The 17,633-nt window shown below is 41.4% G+C and overlaps 2 protein-coding genes across 5 annotated transcripts in view; both read left to right on the top strand.

The window, feature by feature from the left end:
- The first annotated feature begins 305 nt into the window (after positions 1-305).
- On the top strand, positions 306-15,286 carry ttf2 (transcription termination factor, RNA polymerase II). The gene is made up of 23 exons (XM_049594332.1): positions 306-426; positions 688-793; positions 1,290-1,376; positions 1,534-1,603; positions 2,640-3,488; positions 3,648-3,768; positions 4,787-4,969; positions 5,157-5,314; positions 5,510-5,591; positions 7,062-7,175; positions 8,163-8,313; positions 8,623-8,731; positions 8,947-9,131; positions 9,511-9,664; positions 9,835-9,926; positions 10,279-10,364; positions 10,567-10,709; positions 10,834-11,007; positions 11,475-11,533; positions 11,770-11,923; positions 12,013-12,095; positions 13,929-14,003; positions 14,191-15,286. The coding sequence occupies exons 1-23, from the start codon at positions 399-401 to the stop codon at positions 14,333-14,335; spliced, it is 3,408 nt and encodes a 1,135-aa protein (XP_049450289.1). The 5' UTR covers positions 306-398; the 3' UTR covers positions 14,336-15,286.
- A 762-nt stretch (positions 15,287-16,048) lies between these two features.
- mphosph8 (M-phase phosphoprotein 8) overlaps positions 16,049-17,633 on the top strand; it is a 53,460-nt gene continuing 51,875 nt past the window's right edge. For 3 of the 4 annotated variants that reach the window (XM_049594318.1, XM_049594317.1, XM_049594320.1), the window contains exon 1: positions 16,049-16,300. In XM_049594318.1, coding sequence (XP_049450275.1) covers positions 16,196-16,300 — 105 coding nt within the window. In that variant the 5' untranslated portion in view covers positions 16,049-16,195. The remainder of the gene's footprint in view (positions 16,301-17,633) is intronic. The other variant, XM_049594321.1, reaches the window with a different exon arrangement.

Raw genomic sequence — 17,633 nt, 5'->3', positions numbered from 1 at the left:
CCATACTATATGAACTACAACTTTTTAGAATATTAAGAACTACATTCGTGTCGAGTAACGTTTTTGAAAAGAAAAATAGCTTCGAAATGCATCCGGCTTAACGGCTTTTCGCCAAGATATTTCACAATAAAAGCCATCGAGAAAATAAAAACTGGCCTTCCTTTGACTTTTCGCTTTATATGCTTAAATCTTTACGTAGTCTACTCTATATTGCATATACATTGTTAAATCTTTACCTTTATGACAAACATTACGTGCTTTTATGAATCAATTTCTACCTCAACTTTTATACTGGTAAATATCCACCGGATGTGTTTTCTAACTGCTGTGATTGGTCGATACGAAAATACCGAACGTCTCTTCCCAGAAGGTGAAGTTGTGCTGTATGTGTCAGGACAATGGAGAAAATTTTATGTAATGTCCACGGTAAGTCACCACAAGTTAACGGTTTGTAATTGTTTTTTGTTTTTTTTAATAAAATATGAAGGTACGTGTTGTGTTTAGTGTCCACAATTCATATTTACACTGTTTTAATGTGCGTGACAAGGCAGTTTCTGTTAGTGGTCGGTGTGACGTTCACTTCTGAATATGCTAACCAAAGCTTTCTACGCATTTCCGTTGCTAACTTGTAGTAAATAGAAAGCTTATTGAATTTGCTAATAACTCCTTATCTATGTCCCCTTACAGGCAACGTGTGTATGTTAAAAACGGGCGTTAAAGATGGACCAAATAAAGGCAAGAGCTTCTACGTCTGCGTTGACAAGCAAGGCTGTGATTTCACTCATGTGGCCAGGTATTCACATCACTGATCCCCTGAGTCTGACACTCTGAGACGAATTTAGAGTGGATGTGTGAAGGCAAGGATGGATCCAAGTGTCCACCATAGCAGTGACATGTTTCTAAGTGCTCATTATTTTGGAAAATTGTACAGCCTCCTCTTTTAAAATGACTCAGGAAGACTCTGGTGCAACCCAGAAATGTTAAAAAACCCAGTACCATAAAGTAGAGATGCGTGAGACCATTCATCTAAACATCAGTCATGCTTAACAGTTGCTTTGCTTGCTTCAGGCAAATACTGATATGTTTTTTGATGCATTCACACTGGTATTTTATTCCTCTCATTTCAGCCAAGACCATGGCCTTTGTCAAACTATAACTGGCAGACATTTGGTCATGGTGTGATAGTTAAATTGTTGGTCAAATCCTGGATTAGATCTCCCAAGTTTTGTAGAGTGTGCACAGATTTATATTCCTGTTTCTGATCTCTATTTTACTACAATCTCCTCCAGCGTCTCAGCATCCCACTGCCTCCAGCATGAAGATTCGATTGTGGAGCTCCAAGCTCTTACCTACAGTCTACAACAGCAGAGCCACAGGTGTGTGTACAGGTGTTTTATGGTCCAAAACAAGTAATAAAAAGTAGCTTCTGTTGCAGCTTTACAATTATATTAGGCACTTGAACATGGTGCCTGGTTTTAGTTGACTGCTGATTGGATTGTACTTTTGAATCCAAGTGCGTTCTCCTTCTTTCAGGTTGTTCTACAGGTGCATTACAGGGAAAAAAGCAGGCCAGAGGTGGTGTGGAAGCGTGCCTTGGACTGCAGTAAGACAGTACTCATCACATCACACAATACACACCCTTGTTTTATCTGAGAATTGTATCTGGGACTCAGTAGCAATAGACAACACATTTATCTCTTCAGCCCTCAAATTGTTACACACATGTTCAGAACTTTATGCTGAATTCATGTTTCCAAAGAGACCAAATATGTTAGTGTCATGCTAAGATATAAGGCTAGAGATATGAATGAACATGTAGAAAATTAACCTTATGGGATTAAAGGGAAATTCTGGACCTTTTGAAATGGGGTTGTATGAGCTATCCATAGTCAATGTATTACGTACAGTAGATGTGCCTTGCTGCTTCTATCACTCTTTTCAAAGCCAGACTCCACTGAGGAAAAACAGTGATTTAACACTGCTGAGCACAGGAGCTGCTGGTCTGTCACTGCCTCAATCAGGTATTTTGTTTGTGTCATATGTGACTTTGGGCTTAAAGGGTTACTTCAGATTAACCACACTCATCAAATAACACAAACAAACTAATCAGTCGAGGCAGTGATAGACCAGCGGCTCCCGTGTTCAGCGTGCTAAAATTACTGTTTTTGTCAATGGAGTCTGGTGGCTTTGAAGAGAGCAAAGATGGGGAACTGAAGTCGTTTGTGGCTTCCCTGTCAAAACAGGCTGACTGACTGAAAGACAAAGTGGTGAAAATACTCATAATATAACGTACACTTTAACTGTTATAGATCTTTTTAGGTGGGACATTTTTTACGTGGCTAAAATACATTTTGCTGCTGCCCCCATTCACAGCAGCACATTGCTTAGCTTCCTTATCGGCACTCCTGCCACTTCTCCAAACTGGGGGCGTGCTAACAAACATCTACTGTAGGTAATCCACTGACTATGGATAAACACCTCATACAACCCCACTTCAAAAATCCAAACTGTTTCTGTCACTGGCCATACAATTACAATATCCACAATTTGAGTCTTTGCCACATGTCACCCCCCATCTCTTTTTCAGTTGACTGTCTTGTACCTACTTTTTAAATGTCTGTTTTCCTCCATAATTGCAGCCAGAGAAAGAAAAGAGAAACCCTCTCTCTGACACACAGCTGCAGCCCTCTTGCCTGCCTCCTGTCCGAAACCCTTTTAAAGCCCCCGTCAAGACAGACAAGGATTCTGAGTGGAGCAGGATGCAGCGTGGAGGAGGTGACAAGAAAAGTGAGGAGAAAGACAGCGAGGCAAGAGAAGGTTGTCAGAAAGAAAATGAGGCGAGCGTAGGTGCAAGAGCGGAAGAGAAGGAGAAAGGGAAGCTGGATTCATCAGATTCTTACAGAGGCAAACAGCTTCCCCCGGGGATGAAGTTAAAGAAGAGAGTTTCAGATGAGAAGAGAAGCAGTCCCAAAGCTCACACTGTGGATAAGACTACAGATAAAGTGCAAGACAAGGCCAAAGAGAACCACACTGAGCAGGGAGTAGCAGAAAAAACGAGCTCTACCTCCACTGTCAAGGCTGTCCATCCTGTGAAAGTAAATCAAACCTCACAAGAACCTCACAAGGAATCGACCCAGCAACCAACCAGCGGTGAAACATGTCAGGTGAAACAAACTGACCCTGCTGTGAAAGAGAGTGTCTCTAAATCTGCACCCAGTAGTAGCCGCAGAGACTCAGAGAACACCAAGAACCCCACAAGTACCAAACCAACACAGCCGGAGTCCAGTGGAACCAGAATCCACCAAGATGATGATGATGATGATGATGTAGTGGTGGTGTCAGTGAAACCTGCCACACAGAAAACTCCTCCTGTGTCTGCTGTCCAAAAGCCCCTGACTGCGTATGCTGGGTTCCAGCCAGCCTCTAAGGTGAAAGGTCAGCAGGATGGGCTGCGCACCATGCTTACTGCTCAACTCCAACAGAAGAAGGTGAGTATGAGACAAATATAGTTGGTTGTTTGGACAGATTCTGATAGCCATGGAAGTCAGAGATGTGCCCCAGGTTCTTTCAAGGGTCTGCGTATCTTCTTTATGTATCCATTTTTATTTGTCTGTGGATCCTCTAACACTTTTGTCCCCCCTGTTTAGGCGACTCTGTCCGTGGTGAACGTGGCAGCTCTGCCAGATAAAGGGGAGAGGTTGAGGACTCAGGTGAAAGAGCTGGAGGACGCGCTGGAGTCTCTTAGTCTCACTGCTGCTTCTCAGCCTGGTAACTCAATCACATCACAGCACAGTTAATATAAAATCATTTTGAAAGAAGCCACTATATGTTACAGCTGTTGCAGAAATGAATCTTGGCTCCCAGTTAATCTGGTCTAAAATGGCTTTCCACTAAGTCACTGCGTCGTTGCATGTCAGTGAGTTCTAACTGACACAAGCTGTTCTGTTCATGCATTGAGTCCATACGTTTCTCTTACTTTTCTTGCTTTAATTGCTTACACTCCACACAAATTGATATCTAGAGACAGAGTTAGGTAGCTTAATCACATGATAGCTGCCTCACTATCATTCTCCCTGATGCCATGACTACAAAAAACTTTGTGCCTTCCCAGACATGCAGCACACCTGGCTGCATTTCCCTGCCCATCTGAATAAGGCCCTGTTTGTAGGTGACTGTCACTCAGTGTTCACCAGTGGTATTACAGGAAACAAAAGCAAACTGAAACACATAGAAAATTGGCTCTTACAGGGTCACCGTGACAACAAGCCCTGTTTTTAAATGTTAATGGAAACTGGTCTGACATCTTGAAACACAGCTGGGTCTCAGTTAGTTGTTTGTCTTGTAATTCATTGCCCTCTTAAAACAGTTAAAACGTTTTTTGTTGACATTTTAAAAATCATTCTTTTCCCTAGATAAGGAAATTGTGAAATTTATGTTTTTATTTTTTTCATAAGGGATGGCAGAGGAGATACCCACACACCAGTGCGCCAGAGGCTGAAAATGTGTGAACCTTTTTGTGGCTGTTCAGCCCAGTTGCACTGGTGTGTGGGTATCTCCTATCTCCGTCTATTGTACCGACAATGAAACACAACAATGAAGGTAAAAGAACCTAATTTAGAAATAACAGCTAACAGTGCAGAGATGAAGAATGAAAAATGTGAGCAGAACAAAGTGCAAGAGAAAATGAAAAGCTCTGTTTTATTATAAATACAGTGAAACATTTGAATTTATGTTGTTGTCGGTATCTGAGTGACCACTGCAACTATGATGTATGAATCCCTCTCAGGGTCTCAGAGTGGAGAGAACAGCAGTGATGCTAGTCTGGGTAACAAGCAGGTTAACCCATTCAGCCGGCAGGGTGGCACCATCCTGCTCCCAGCCCCCCCAGCCACGGGTCCCTACCAACACCAGGCCTCAGGCAGCTCACTGGGGCTCCAGCTGAGCCAGGGACACACCCAGATGTATGGAGGTAAGTTAAAGAGACAGATGAAGACATTTCTGTAGCTGTGTGGCATTTTTCCAGGAGTTCTGTCAGGTCATGTCAGATTTATTTGAAGCAATAAAAGTGTATTTGTATTTATCTGAAATCAGACTATTTATGTCTGGATTTATTTCCATTTTTACTGCTTTTATTTATGTGTCCTTCATGTTTCCAGCAAACCCACAGGTCCATGCCTTTTATGGCGGCAGGATGACTGAGGACCGTCTGCTGGCGGTGAAAAATGCCACCTGCGAGGCCATCGACCATCTCCACAAATCCCTGGAGTCCTGTCCCGACGCTGAGGCCGAGGCTCCAGACCCCAAAGGCATCAAGGTGACACACTCCTTGAGTTTTTCATCAGTCCCTCACATAGAATACCTGACACCACTGATGAGATAAAGGGATTGATGCATTTACTGTTGCAGTCTGATATGTTTTAAAGTATAAAAATGAATGCCTGCATGTCCTCTTTTCATCTGTCCATTACATTATTCTAATAACAGTGTCCTCTTGTGATTGGCTGATCAGGTTACACTCCTGGCCCATCAGAGGAGAGCCCTGGCCTGGCTGCTCTGGAGAGAAGCCCAGAATCCCTGTGGAGGAATCCTGGGTATGTTCACAGAATTTCTTATGTGATCTTTATCAGCCTCTTCCAGAGTGTATACAGGCTGAACACATTATGATGGAAGTAGTTTTTGGTTTGACACCATTTGTTGCACAGACTTGGTGCTAAATTGAAGCTTTTTTGACCACTTGAGAAATGTATAAATGGTCAAAAATCCCTTTTAAAATATCACATAAGACACCAAGACCTTGAAGAACTTCACAGAAAAATCTATGCTGTGATTTGGTGTCAAAAACTTCTGGCATTTGGAGACTTCTGTGAGAAGTCTGAAACTGATTGAAAGGGGAGCACTTCTGTTCTGGAAACTGCTGAGAAATCTCCTTGTCATAAAGATACATATGAAAGCCAAACATCCTCTGAATGCTTGAGGTCTCTGGTTTGTGCTTGTGAAGTTTCATGAGGCTGTGATTATCCTAGAGGTCGCTAAAGATCATTTTATACAGTGATGTCTGTTTCAAATAATGGTCTCACTACAATGAAATAACTACTATGGGGCTTAACATCATCACACATGAATAAAATTGGGCCCACTGAATTTCCAAGAGTCTCAGCCTTACAGTTACACTCTATTAACCCTTTGAAAGCTGAGCAAATAGGCTTGATTTCAATGAGCAACGAAAGAAGAAATGACTCAAAAAATTTGCAAGAAATTAGTAGAAAAGACAAAATTAAAAACAAGAAAATTGATTAAAAAAAGAAAGAAAGTCAAAAACAAACACACAAGGAAATAACCTGTAAAAATTACAATAACTCTGACCCACAATTTTAAATATATATAAATATGATTTTTTTTTACCTTGCTTTTTCCCTACTTTTCTTGATTTTTTTTTTTTAAAAAAAATTAATTTTCTAAATCTATTTATTTTTTTGCAATTTGTCAGACATTTCTTGCCAATTCACTCTTTGCCTCTTTTTTGCATGTTTCTGAAAGACCTTTGCTCAGGGTTCCAAGGTTTAAATACTTGGGAAAGGCGTCTGAAAGCGGCACAAGAAAAGTGATGTCTCCTTGGGTTTCAAAGGATTCATGCAATTCCAAGACTGTGTAGGGACCCCAGTATGCAGAATTATTCAAATACAATGGGTGAAAATACACCATTTGTACAGCATGAGAAAAAATGCATGGTTTTTGCCCAAAATTGCATGGGACTAGGATGGCGTGGGCATGTCCGTAAAGTGGACACTCATGGGCACCCATACAACCCCTTTTTCATTTAGTATCTTGGGGTGAGACGTCCCCTGTGAAAATCATCATGCCAGTTTCCTCCTCAGCAACGTTTAGCTTAACTTTAAAACTCAGCTCTGAGTTCAGGAAATTGTTTCTCAATAAGATACTTGTCTTTAGGACTTTTAAATATAATGTGATGAGAACGTGACAATCCAGTTACCTCCAGTGAGCAGAGAACTTTTTTCTTCATCATTTCTCCTTCTTGTCATTCCCGCTCTTTTGGGATCCAGCGGATGACATGGGTCTGGGGAAAACCCTGACCATGATCGCTCTCATACTGGCCAAGAAGATCAAGGCAAAAGATGAAGTTGAGAAGAAGGAAGAGAGCTGGATCTCCAAAACTGGTGACTAGAATATTTTCTAACTTTCTCAGTTGGATTGGTAGAATAAAGCAAAGTAATCATGACTGTCCCTGCACATCATTTTAAGGAGCTGTATGCTACATTCAGAAGGTTAATACAGCAGCAACACACTATTTGTCATGTAAAGATGTAGTGGAGTAATCACACACTTCCTTACACTCCCTCAGTGTGTGGTGTAACCTGAGTTTCTCTGTGGTTTGTTGTGGTAAACCTCTCTGTGTGTGCATATCACATTGCCCCCGCTTTAACACTGCGATCATACAGCGGTTACTTCTAAGAGCAAGGCGGCGTTTTTGCGGAAGCCCCGTGCCTACTCTTGGGTTTCCCCTGGTTAACACTGTTATGGTAGGTGCCTCCCCATTCATTGTCTGTAGTCGTGCACAGCTTTGTGTACGTTCATTTGCATAAAGTTGTTTCTTGGCTACTTTATGCAAATCAGAGGCATCCAGCGTGACTAGCTGCCTCTGGAAACTAACCGTTGTTGATCTGAAACGAAGCCAGCAACTGAAGGGCTTAATTCTTACTTCAGATATTTTTAGAAACACATTTCAGTCAGCTGTTTTCTTGATATAAAGGAAAGTTTCCAAACAAGCTGCCATGATGTTCCAGTTTAAATCTGGGAGCAGACAGCCTGTGGGCATAGTGGCACTCCCATCAAGTGTCCAATGCTGTGAAGCAGCGTCACCCCTCACTTCAAAAATCATCCCTGTGGACACGCACAGTTGCTCTGTCAGCACTGCTGCCATTGTTAAGCACCTTTTTGGGAGTCAACATTATTAGCTGCTAGCCGATGGCTCAGCACCCTCCATGTTAAAAACTACGTCCAGACAACTCCTACACTCTGAATGTTGCATAGAGCTCCTTTAAGTTACATAATATGTCTTTTTTTGGTCTGAATTCTTCTCAGGGTTAAATGTTTGAGTATTTATAGTATTAAAGTTTTGATTAGTTTGCTTGTTGATCATTCAGACTCCAGCCTCGTGGTTTCTAAAGGCACTCTGATCATCTGTCCTGCCTCCCTGGTCCACCACTGGAAGAGGGAGATTGAGAAACATGTGAAGACAAGCAGGCTGAGTGTGTACCTGTACCACGGCCCCAACCGTGAGAGAAGTGCCAAAGTGTGAGGGAACCATGCACACATTCGCACACACACACACACACACACACACACACACCCCTCTGTCGTCTTCTCTTTTCTGAATGCTTTATAAGAGAGCAGTCGTACCCTTTTTCTCTTTTTGATCATATAACCACAATATGTTTTCACTCAAAGTCAAACACTGATATCGAGATATTGAACTATTACCCAGCTCTAACTGGCAGCTGATTTCATGATTTCTAACTGAAAGGCTTCAGCTCTTAGACATCAAGAGAAGACTGTTGAAACACACAGTCAGACTGTATTAATTGCTCTCTGTCGTTCCCTCAGGCTGGCTGACTATGATGTGGTGGTGACCACATACAGTTTGGTCTCTAAAGAGATTCCAGTCCAGAAGGAAGACGCTGAGAAACCCAGCAAAGATGATGCTGATGTTGTGGTGAGTAATATATTTGTATAAATTAAAGCAACAGCTCTGACTCCAGCAGCATTTATCAGTTTTAATACTGTAACTGAAGATTCTCTCTCTGACACAAAGTTACACTAAAGAAGCTGGCAGCTGAAACTGTGTGTGAAATGTGTTCAGTAATCTTTGGCACCAAAACTGAAGAACTGAGACACATGTAGACTTCATGCCTTTGTCATTTTCCTCAGCCACCACGCTCTGCTCCTCTTCTGCGAGTGACCTGGGCCCGAGTGATTCTGGACGAAGCCCACAACATCAAAAACCCAAAGGTGCAGACCTCCATGGCAGTCTGTCAGCTGAGGGCTCGGGCCCGCTGGGCTGTCACGGGTACACCCATCCAGAACAACCTGCTGGACATGTATTCACTGCTCAAGTAAGAACACACTGAATACAGGAGTAATACATCCTCTGTTTTGTCTCTGTGATCATTTGTTGGCTCTCACGGGGAAGTGCTGTTTGTAATGAGACTGGTGCGTTTAAGCGGGATTTATACTTGCGTCCGAGTAGTACTGACCAACCCCTTTGTGCGGGCTTTGGTTGCCTGCAGGTAAGCAGTCCACTTAGAGAACAAAAGAGGCAAAACACATTAGCAGAGATACAATCGGAGAACCCATCGGCTATTGTCTGACACATTCTAGCTTTATATTAGCTTTCTATGGCCGTAACAAAACTATAAATTCACTGGAGTCACGTGAAGTTTGTGAAGATGGTTTATCTGAATGAGTTTCTGTTCATTCACATCTGTCCTTTAGGTTTTTGCGTTGCTCTCCATTTGATGAGTACAAACTGTGGAAAGCTCAGGTGGACAACGGCTCAAAGAGAGGCAGAGAAAGACTCAACATCCTGACCAGGTGTTTGCTGCTCCGACGCACCAAAGACCAACTGGACTGCACAGGAAAACCACTGGTAGGGACACGCACAGCATAGACTCCTGTCCTCATGAGAACATCACACTGATAATGCTCATTATGAAGGCCATGATCTCGGATTTAACTACAACTGAGATGTTGACTGATTCAAGCATCAACACACACTCACTCTTGATCCTGGCTGACGTGAAATGTTGAATGTTTCAGGTGTCTCTTCCTGATCGGACCTGCGAGGTGCATCAGCTCAAACTGTCCCAGGATGAACAGGCCGTGTATGATGTGGTCTTTGCCCAATCCAGGTAACACAAAGTTTATAAAAAGATTGATGAGAAAACATAACCCATATTCCTTTTTTAGTTGTTAGGAAGGTTTCAAACTGATAAAAGCGAGTAAGTCTGGTTCTGAAAATGCGAAGGAACCACAGGAACATCCTCCAGTTCCTTGTTTCACAAACATTGTCAAGACAACACACAATTTGTTTATTTACAATAAACTGTTCACAGCATTATATATTTCCTGCACAATTTTCCTGTGACTCCATAATGTTTCTCATGAAGGGCGAGTAGGAATGAAATACAGACTGATCAGTGTTCAGCTTTTAAACTCCTCTCTGACTTCTATCAAGCAACATGACTTGCTCTTCTCCTCCAGATCTACTCTGCAGAACTACCTGAAGAGACACGAAGGAAATGATGTGAAAAAGGGAAACGCTTCCAGCTCCAACCCTTTTGACAAAGGTGAGATATCAGCTGGTTGTTTCAGTCCTCAACAGTCCTACTTTTACACAGAGGTGTGACTGTGACTGTGTGGAATTATGTTTGTGTCTCAAGGCCAATTAAGTTAATGCACATAAATGTATATACTTCAATACTACTTTTTATTTCAGATTGATGTTTTAAGAAAGCTGTGTGTATAAAATCATGTGTCTTCCCTCCCCAGTTGCCCAAGAGTTTGGTATGTCCCAGGCCGACCCTACTATGTCGAGTTCCCAGCAGCCTCAGCAGGCATCCAGCACCGTCCACATCCTGTCCCTGCTGCTGCGCCTCCGACAGTGCTGCTGTCACCTGTCACTTCTTAAGAAGGTACACACACACACATGCTCCGACCAGGCTTACTGGTTTTATCTAATCTAAAAGCGCACACACACAAAACAGCTGCACAGTATATACAAGCACTTATATCTTTTCTCTCCCGCTCTCTGATCAGACTCTCGACACGACGGAGCTGCAGGGCGACGGGATCGTCTTGTCTCTGGAGGAGCAGCTCAATGCTCTGTCGCTGTCCTCCAGCCCCTCGCCGTCAGACCCCAAAGACACTGTGGCCCTTAATGGCACTCGCTTCTCCTCACAGCTGTTTGAGGACACCAGTGAGAGCACCAAGGTGGGCAGTTGTTGTGCTCAGCACCCGAACATTACAATCACCTCCTGAATGTGAGAATGTGTCCTGCAGGCTGTTTGATATCTCCAGTACAGTACCATGGCAGAAGACATGGTTGTATCAGGGCTGTGGACATTAATGGCCTCCATAGAGGAAGGGTCACAGGTTATTTTAGTTTGAGTCCATCTCTGCTCACTACACAGTTTGATTAGTCTAGAAAAAGTGCAGGAAAGAAATCGTTAGGGAGGGCTGACAGCACGTGAAGGTGTCTGGAGTTCGGCTGTAATTGTTGATGAGGATGATGACTGATCATGTCATAGATGGCTACTTTCCTAAGTCATGGTTAAAATCTGTCTTCATCTCGAGCTTATAGAAAAACAGGCCATTTTATTAGTACAAATCAAGAACATGTTCTGGTATCACTGGTGTTATTTTATCAGATTTTAACAACAACTGCCTCAACTTTGCAGATTTCTGCTGTTATCTCTGAGCTGAAGGCGATCAGACAGAAGGGCACCGATCAGAAAAGGTAAAACATTCACATCTTGTTGTTGCCTTAAACTCAAATATGCTTCTCCTTGAATTATTTTCTATTCTTTAAGCAAAAATTCAACACATTGATTTTGCAGACCAAGACATAATAATAAAGTACAAGCAGCTGTCAAATCATCTCCCCACAAGATCCACTCAGTGTCTGTTCCGAAGCTTTTGACTGTGTTGACTAAGCGTCACCCTCGTGGTGTCTCCTCCTCTGATGATGTGCAGCGTGATCGTGTCCCAGTGGACCAGCATGCTCAGCATCGTAGCAGTTCATCTGCAGAGGATGGGCCTGAGATACGCCGTCATCGACGGGTCTGTGAACCCCAAACGCCGCATGGACCTGGTGGAAGAATTCAACAACAACCCTGACGGACCGCAGGTAAACTTCACCAACTGGACTCAGACCAGTGTAACATGTATCATGCTGTGAGTAAATGTATGAGTTTATATTTTGGTTTTCCGTCAAAGGTGATGCTGGTGTCTCTTTGTGCTGGAGGGGTCGGACTCAATCTCATCGGTGGGAATCACCTCTTCCTCATTGACATGCACTGGTGAGACACACTGACATGCACAAAGATAATTTGTGATGTTTACTTTCTCCTGCTTGATGTAGCCAGCTGTATCAACCACTGGTGCATGATATTGGATTTTTTGCCAGTATCCGATATGCCAATATATAGCAACATATTTGGCCAATACTGATATCAATATATCCACTTTTTTCTCCACATGATTTTAGTGATCATCCAGTCTCTTCTGTAGTGGAATTAACATCATATTATGCATGTATACGCTTATCGCGACGGCCCACCAGCAGATGGAGACAAAATACAATACTTTTTAACGTATGTAATATTCAGTCATTGTGCAAATTAAGAAAAAGCATGTTCGCTGATTCTAATACTTCATTTTAAAGCCGATATTGTCCGATACCAATGATGTGCCGATGTTATCGTGCATCCCCAGTAGATACAGTATGTCTTTTGTCTGAATGTTGTGGTTGTTTTTATTCTATCTATGCCAAAAAGTAGCTTTACCTCCTGTTTTTGTCTCATTATTTAACCTTAAAATGAACTTCACTTGAAACAATTGATATAAATAGTTATTACTCATCAGCTGACTTTTAGCTGCTTTTAGTTCTCTCACTTCAACTGACACCTCATGTGTCTCTTCAGCCCCTCTCAGTGCTTCATTGTAGTCATCCCCATAGAACATTTTACAAGGAAAGAATTAACAGTTTAAGATATTGTTAACATTTTACAGTTTTTATTATTTAATTATTTATTATTGATTATTGTAAAGTACACTTCTTTAAGAACTAAAATAGCCCTCACTAACAAACATCAACAGTTTGCCAAAAAATTGATGGAATTTATGGTAAATGTCAAATGAACTTGCACTTGTATAGCACCTTTCTAGTCTTCTGACCATTCAAAGTGCTTTTACACTACGAGTCACGTTCACACACACATTCACACACTGGTGGCCGAGGCTACCATACAAGGTGCCACCTGCTACTCAGTTTTTAACACACTCACACACAGATGGAATAGCCATTGGGAGCAATTTGGGGTTCAGTATTTTGCTCAAGGACACTTCAACATGCAGACTGGAGGAGCCGGGGATCGAACCGCTGATCTTCCCATTAGTAGACGACCCACTGCACCTCTGAGCCACAGCCGCCCTCAATGAGTAACTCTAATTAGAATTTTAAAATACACTTAACACTAGAGGTGAGAATCACCAGAGGATCCACGATCCAATATTATCACGCTACTTAGGTCATGATTCAATGTTATTGGGATTTTAAATATGTTACTGCGATAAAATAGATTGCGATTTATTACTTTATTCAACTATACATCACGTCCCCAAACGAAAACACTGTCAACATCTTTTTATCTCACTTAAGCCTTTTTTTTTTTTTTTTTTGCCGCAAGCTGTATGTAGTGGACTGAGAAAGGAATTAATTATATTGTTCTAGTAGGCTACCTTAAGTTTAATTTGTATTTGTAATATTAATACTTTATATAATACTTTTTTTTTTTTTTACCATGTTGCCACTAAAAAATATCATGATACTATGCTGTATCAAATATTTTCCCACCCCTACTTAATACCTTGTTTAATTCCTTCAAAGTATTCATTATATATATTATATAGACAGAGGTGGATGTAGATTTTGCTTCGGGAATTTTCTGCCAGAAAGAGATTTCTTGGTTACGGTTTGCTAAAAATTGTAGTTTGGGTTAAAATAAATGGAGTTCTGCCAGAAAGGCAATTTTTTCTATGAGCATGAAAACTGCAACTTGACTGCTTGATGGAGGCGTGCAGCTGTGAGATGTTAATGCCCGTTACCCTCTGACCCCTGAATACTCTGAAAGGAACCCAGCCTTGGAAGATCAGGCCTGTGACCGAATCTACAGAGTTGGACAAAGAAAAGACGTCACCATCCACAGGTAACCAATCAGCAGGACGTCCAATGTGTGTGTGTGTGTTGTGAATGCTATTATTTACCAATAATACTGCAGTGTTGCATTTAAAGCTTCCTGAAACAGAGATCACATTAAATGTCCTGTAGGCAGGAGTGAAACCGTCAACCCACAGCTTCATGGGAAAATGTTTTGTGTTTGTGTGTGTTTGCAGGTTTGTGTGTGACGGCACGGTGGAGGAAAAGATCTCAACACTGCAGATGAAGAAGAAGGAGCTGGCCCAGAACGTGTTGTCAGGAACAGGAAGCACCGTCTCCAAACTCTCCCTGGCTGATCTCAGGATCATCTTTGGTGTCTGAGATGGAGGAGGACCATCAGACCCACAGCTGCAACACCAGGCAGCTGTTCATACACACAGTATATTCAAAACTTAGGGTGTTTAAGCCTGGAAAATCTTGAAATTACTCAGATAGACTGAGGTAATAAATGACATGAATCTAAGATGCTGGAGAGCTTATTATTCCACTATGTTCCTCTTTTAGCTAAATTAAGAACAGCATTTTTATCTACATCCAAACTGCTGTACAAAATGTTATAGGACTCCATGTGCCTTAATATTTTATTTCAGTTTTTCCTCTTCTGTAACCATTTGTCCGTAATTTCAGAACGGCTATTAGCGTCTCTTTACTCAGACACGCTGCTATAGCTGCTTTATTTTAACTGTATTTCAGTTGGTATTTGATTCATGCTAAAGCTCTATAACATTATCTGAGCATCTCTATCTTGAGCATCTTTACTTCCTCCAACAGCCACTACAGCACTGTTGTGGAGTTACACTAAACTGCAGATGCAACATACCATGCAACATTTTATGCGGCTACAAATGCAGACACTGTTACATCCACCTCAGCCTGAAATATAAGTTGATGCACACTAAAATCATAATGCAACTTCTGTTTACGCGACAATGCCTGTGTCTGAGTTCCAATGCCATATCTGACACAAAGGTTAGGACCTCTTAAACTCCTCGTCTTTTGGTCCATTGATGCTTTATGGCACTTTTTGTGTTTATGGCATATGCTGCAGTAAGTGTAGCAAATAATTAAGTAATATTTTTAAATGCATGTGTGTATGTTTTCCAGTTTCTTATTATTTTATTATGTTATATTTCAAAGTTATTTTAAGTGAAGCAGATATTTCCATATATTTGATTTATTATTTCCTGTCCTCTTTTTACATGCTTTTTTTAAAAGTATTGTATGTGTGTTGAATTGATGATGTTTGAATAAATTCAGATGAAGACATCAGTGTGACCGCTTAATCCTAAATCCTAAATTTATCAATTTAGTCAAAATGTATTGCATTTTGCTCAGGTTTGTTTGGATTTCCGGGTGAAATTAAACTCAATCTAAACTTTTCACTACTGCCAAAAATATGTTGCTCATATTGTACTTTTGAAGATATATTTTAGAATCTGCATTATCTCATATTTGAATATGAACATTGTGTTTATTTTAAATATATTTTAAATACTATGGAATTCTACAATATAATCCTGTGGATATAATGTATTCAGAATACGTTCTGGCCACAAATACTTGAATTTAATGTAACTTAGCTGTGCAAACACTGCTGATTTTGAGTTAGTTTTGTGTGCTTGAACATACCAGTAGGTGGGTAGTGTTAACATACATTATACTGCTTTATAATGCATATATTTACTAATGTTTTGTATGAGATTTACCCCTTTACCTCTTGCTCGGTCTCTCGCCCTGTGCAGTCCTCCATGTTTTCATTGCTTTTCAAAGGGTAGTTTTGTGTCCGTGCTGCCTTTGAAAACATTGGTTTTTTTGAGCTTCAGCCGTTGAAACAACGACACAGTAGAGCCCTAATAGAATTAAATGTCGCGTATTTCTGTGTTATTTTACTTGGTTAATGCTGCCTGTCATAAAGCAGAAACTGCGCTAACACGCTTCGACAAAAACAAGTTTAAAATTGAATAGCAATGGAAAGAAATGGTAAAATTTGAGTTTAGGAGCAGTCATTGAACGCAGCGTCGTAAGAGCGGGCGGTAGCTGCTGGATAACCCTCTGAGCCGCAGAGCTCGTGCAGTAACGGCCAGGTACGCTAGCGCCCTGCCTCCCTGAGCACGCAGCAGCTAACGGGGCCTTTCGAGTGCTGGACCGAAAAATAGCTATTTTTTCAGCAAACCGGCGGCCATGGCGGCTGAAGCGGAGAAGGTGGAGCCCGCGGACAGCGAACAAGAGGAGGAAGTAGAAGATGTGTACGAAGTGGAGCGGATCATTGACATGCGGGTGGAAGAGGTAAAGCTAACGTTAGCTTAGCTAGCTACGAGGCAAACATGGCTGGCATTGCTCTCACTCCACTCTCACGACGCATAGCCCACCTACATCAGTGCCCCGACACTTTCAGTTACATAAACGTTTCTCTGCAGTGAATTTCAAGTGCGTTTTGATGCATTGAATTGCTTTTGTGTCACTTAGTCTGATGCGCGTACTCTTTTTGGGACCGCTCGTCCATACAGAGCGTTAGCATCGTCTTTTTTAGCATAACTTCCCCCATGATGTCCGCTCGCCTCTCCCCTGCTGGGGCCAAGGACGGACGCCTTGCAAGCTTGCAGATATTTTCATTATGTGTGCTCGTACCCGGCTTCACAGCTAAATAAATACAAAACGATGTTTTTTTCGTTGTGCATAAAACAGATGGAGCAATGAGATCAGTTAGCGTATGCTAATGCCCAGTGTGTATTTACCAACGGCTGCGAACGTTACGGTACCGTCGTGGCCGCCGTATTTAAAATGGCAACAACAGACCGACTGTCCTGTGTCATGAACAGAGATGGATATGAATCAAATACAGCTAAACATTTTATCTCACGCTACATTGTGTCTTTGTACACAGTAAGCTAACGTAATTTGATGCACCACGTTTAGTTACTTGAACATTTCACCTGAGCATTACGTGGCATTATACTATTACTAAATCCATCCAGTAATCAGTAGTGGAGCAAGTACTCAGATCTTTCACTTAAGTAGAAGTACTAATACTGTAGCGTTAAAATCTACTCTTGTACAAGTACAACCCGTGTATTGAAAATATTACTTAAGTACATAAGTTAAGTATTAGTATCAACATATACTTAAAGTACCAAAAGTAAAAGTACTCATTGGTGCTGAAAGGCTTATTTTATAAAATGCATATTGATTTCAGGGTGTCTGCAGGTCCTTAAAATGAACAAGAATGTCTTAAATCCAATTTTATAAATGTTAGGTCGTAAAAGTCATTTATTATGAACACTAAATTAGAAGAAGAAGCAACTCAGCCCTCTTGTGTGCAGTGGGTCTGCAGGTCCTTAAAATGTCTTACATTCAGATTAGATGGGTCTAAATAGTTTCAGTCGCAGTGCCACAAAGTTTCTCCATCCGGACAGACCCAGTGACTGTTAACAATAATTGGACAAACCCAAGAATTGCAATTATAAATAGGGTTAATGACAGCGATGAGATTTTGTTTTTGCATTAAGTTTTTTTTCCTTACTTTTCATTTTGAACTGACATCAGTGTGTTTACTTGGAAAGAATACTTACACATGTGTCCCACACACACATTATGTGTATTCCCATTGCAGGTTTGGTGT

The sequence above is a fragment of the Epinephelus fuscoguttatus genome, linkage group LG13 (genome assembly GCF_011397635.1).
Source record: "Epinephelus fuscoguttatus linkage group LG13, E.fuscoguttatus.final_Chr_v1".
NCBI classification, from domain to species: Eukaryota; Metazoa; Chordata; class Actinopteri; order Perciformes; family Serranidae; genus Epinephelus; species Epinephelus fuscoguttatus.
The sequence above is the reverse complement of the archived record's forward strand: the minus strand, read 5'-3'. Positions and strand labels throughout refer to the sequence as shown.

What these genes read in the sequence shown, in the direction of transcription:
- ttf2 (XM_049594332.1), top strand. Translation starts at nt 399, where the DNA reads ATGGAGAAAATTTTATGTAATGTCCACG. An exon ending in AATTTTATGTAATGTCCACG is followed by an intron (nt 427 to 687) that starts GTAAGTCACCAC and finishes GTCCCCTTACAG; the next exon opens with GCAACGTGTGTATGTTAAAA. An exon ending in ACCTGTCACTTCTTAAGAAG is followed by an intron (nt 10,710 to 10,833) that starts GTACACACACAC and finishes CTCTCTGATCAG; the next exon opens with ACTCTCGACACGACGGAGCT.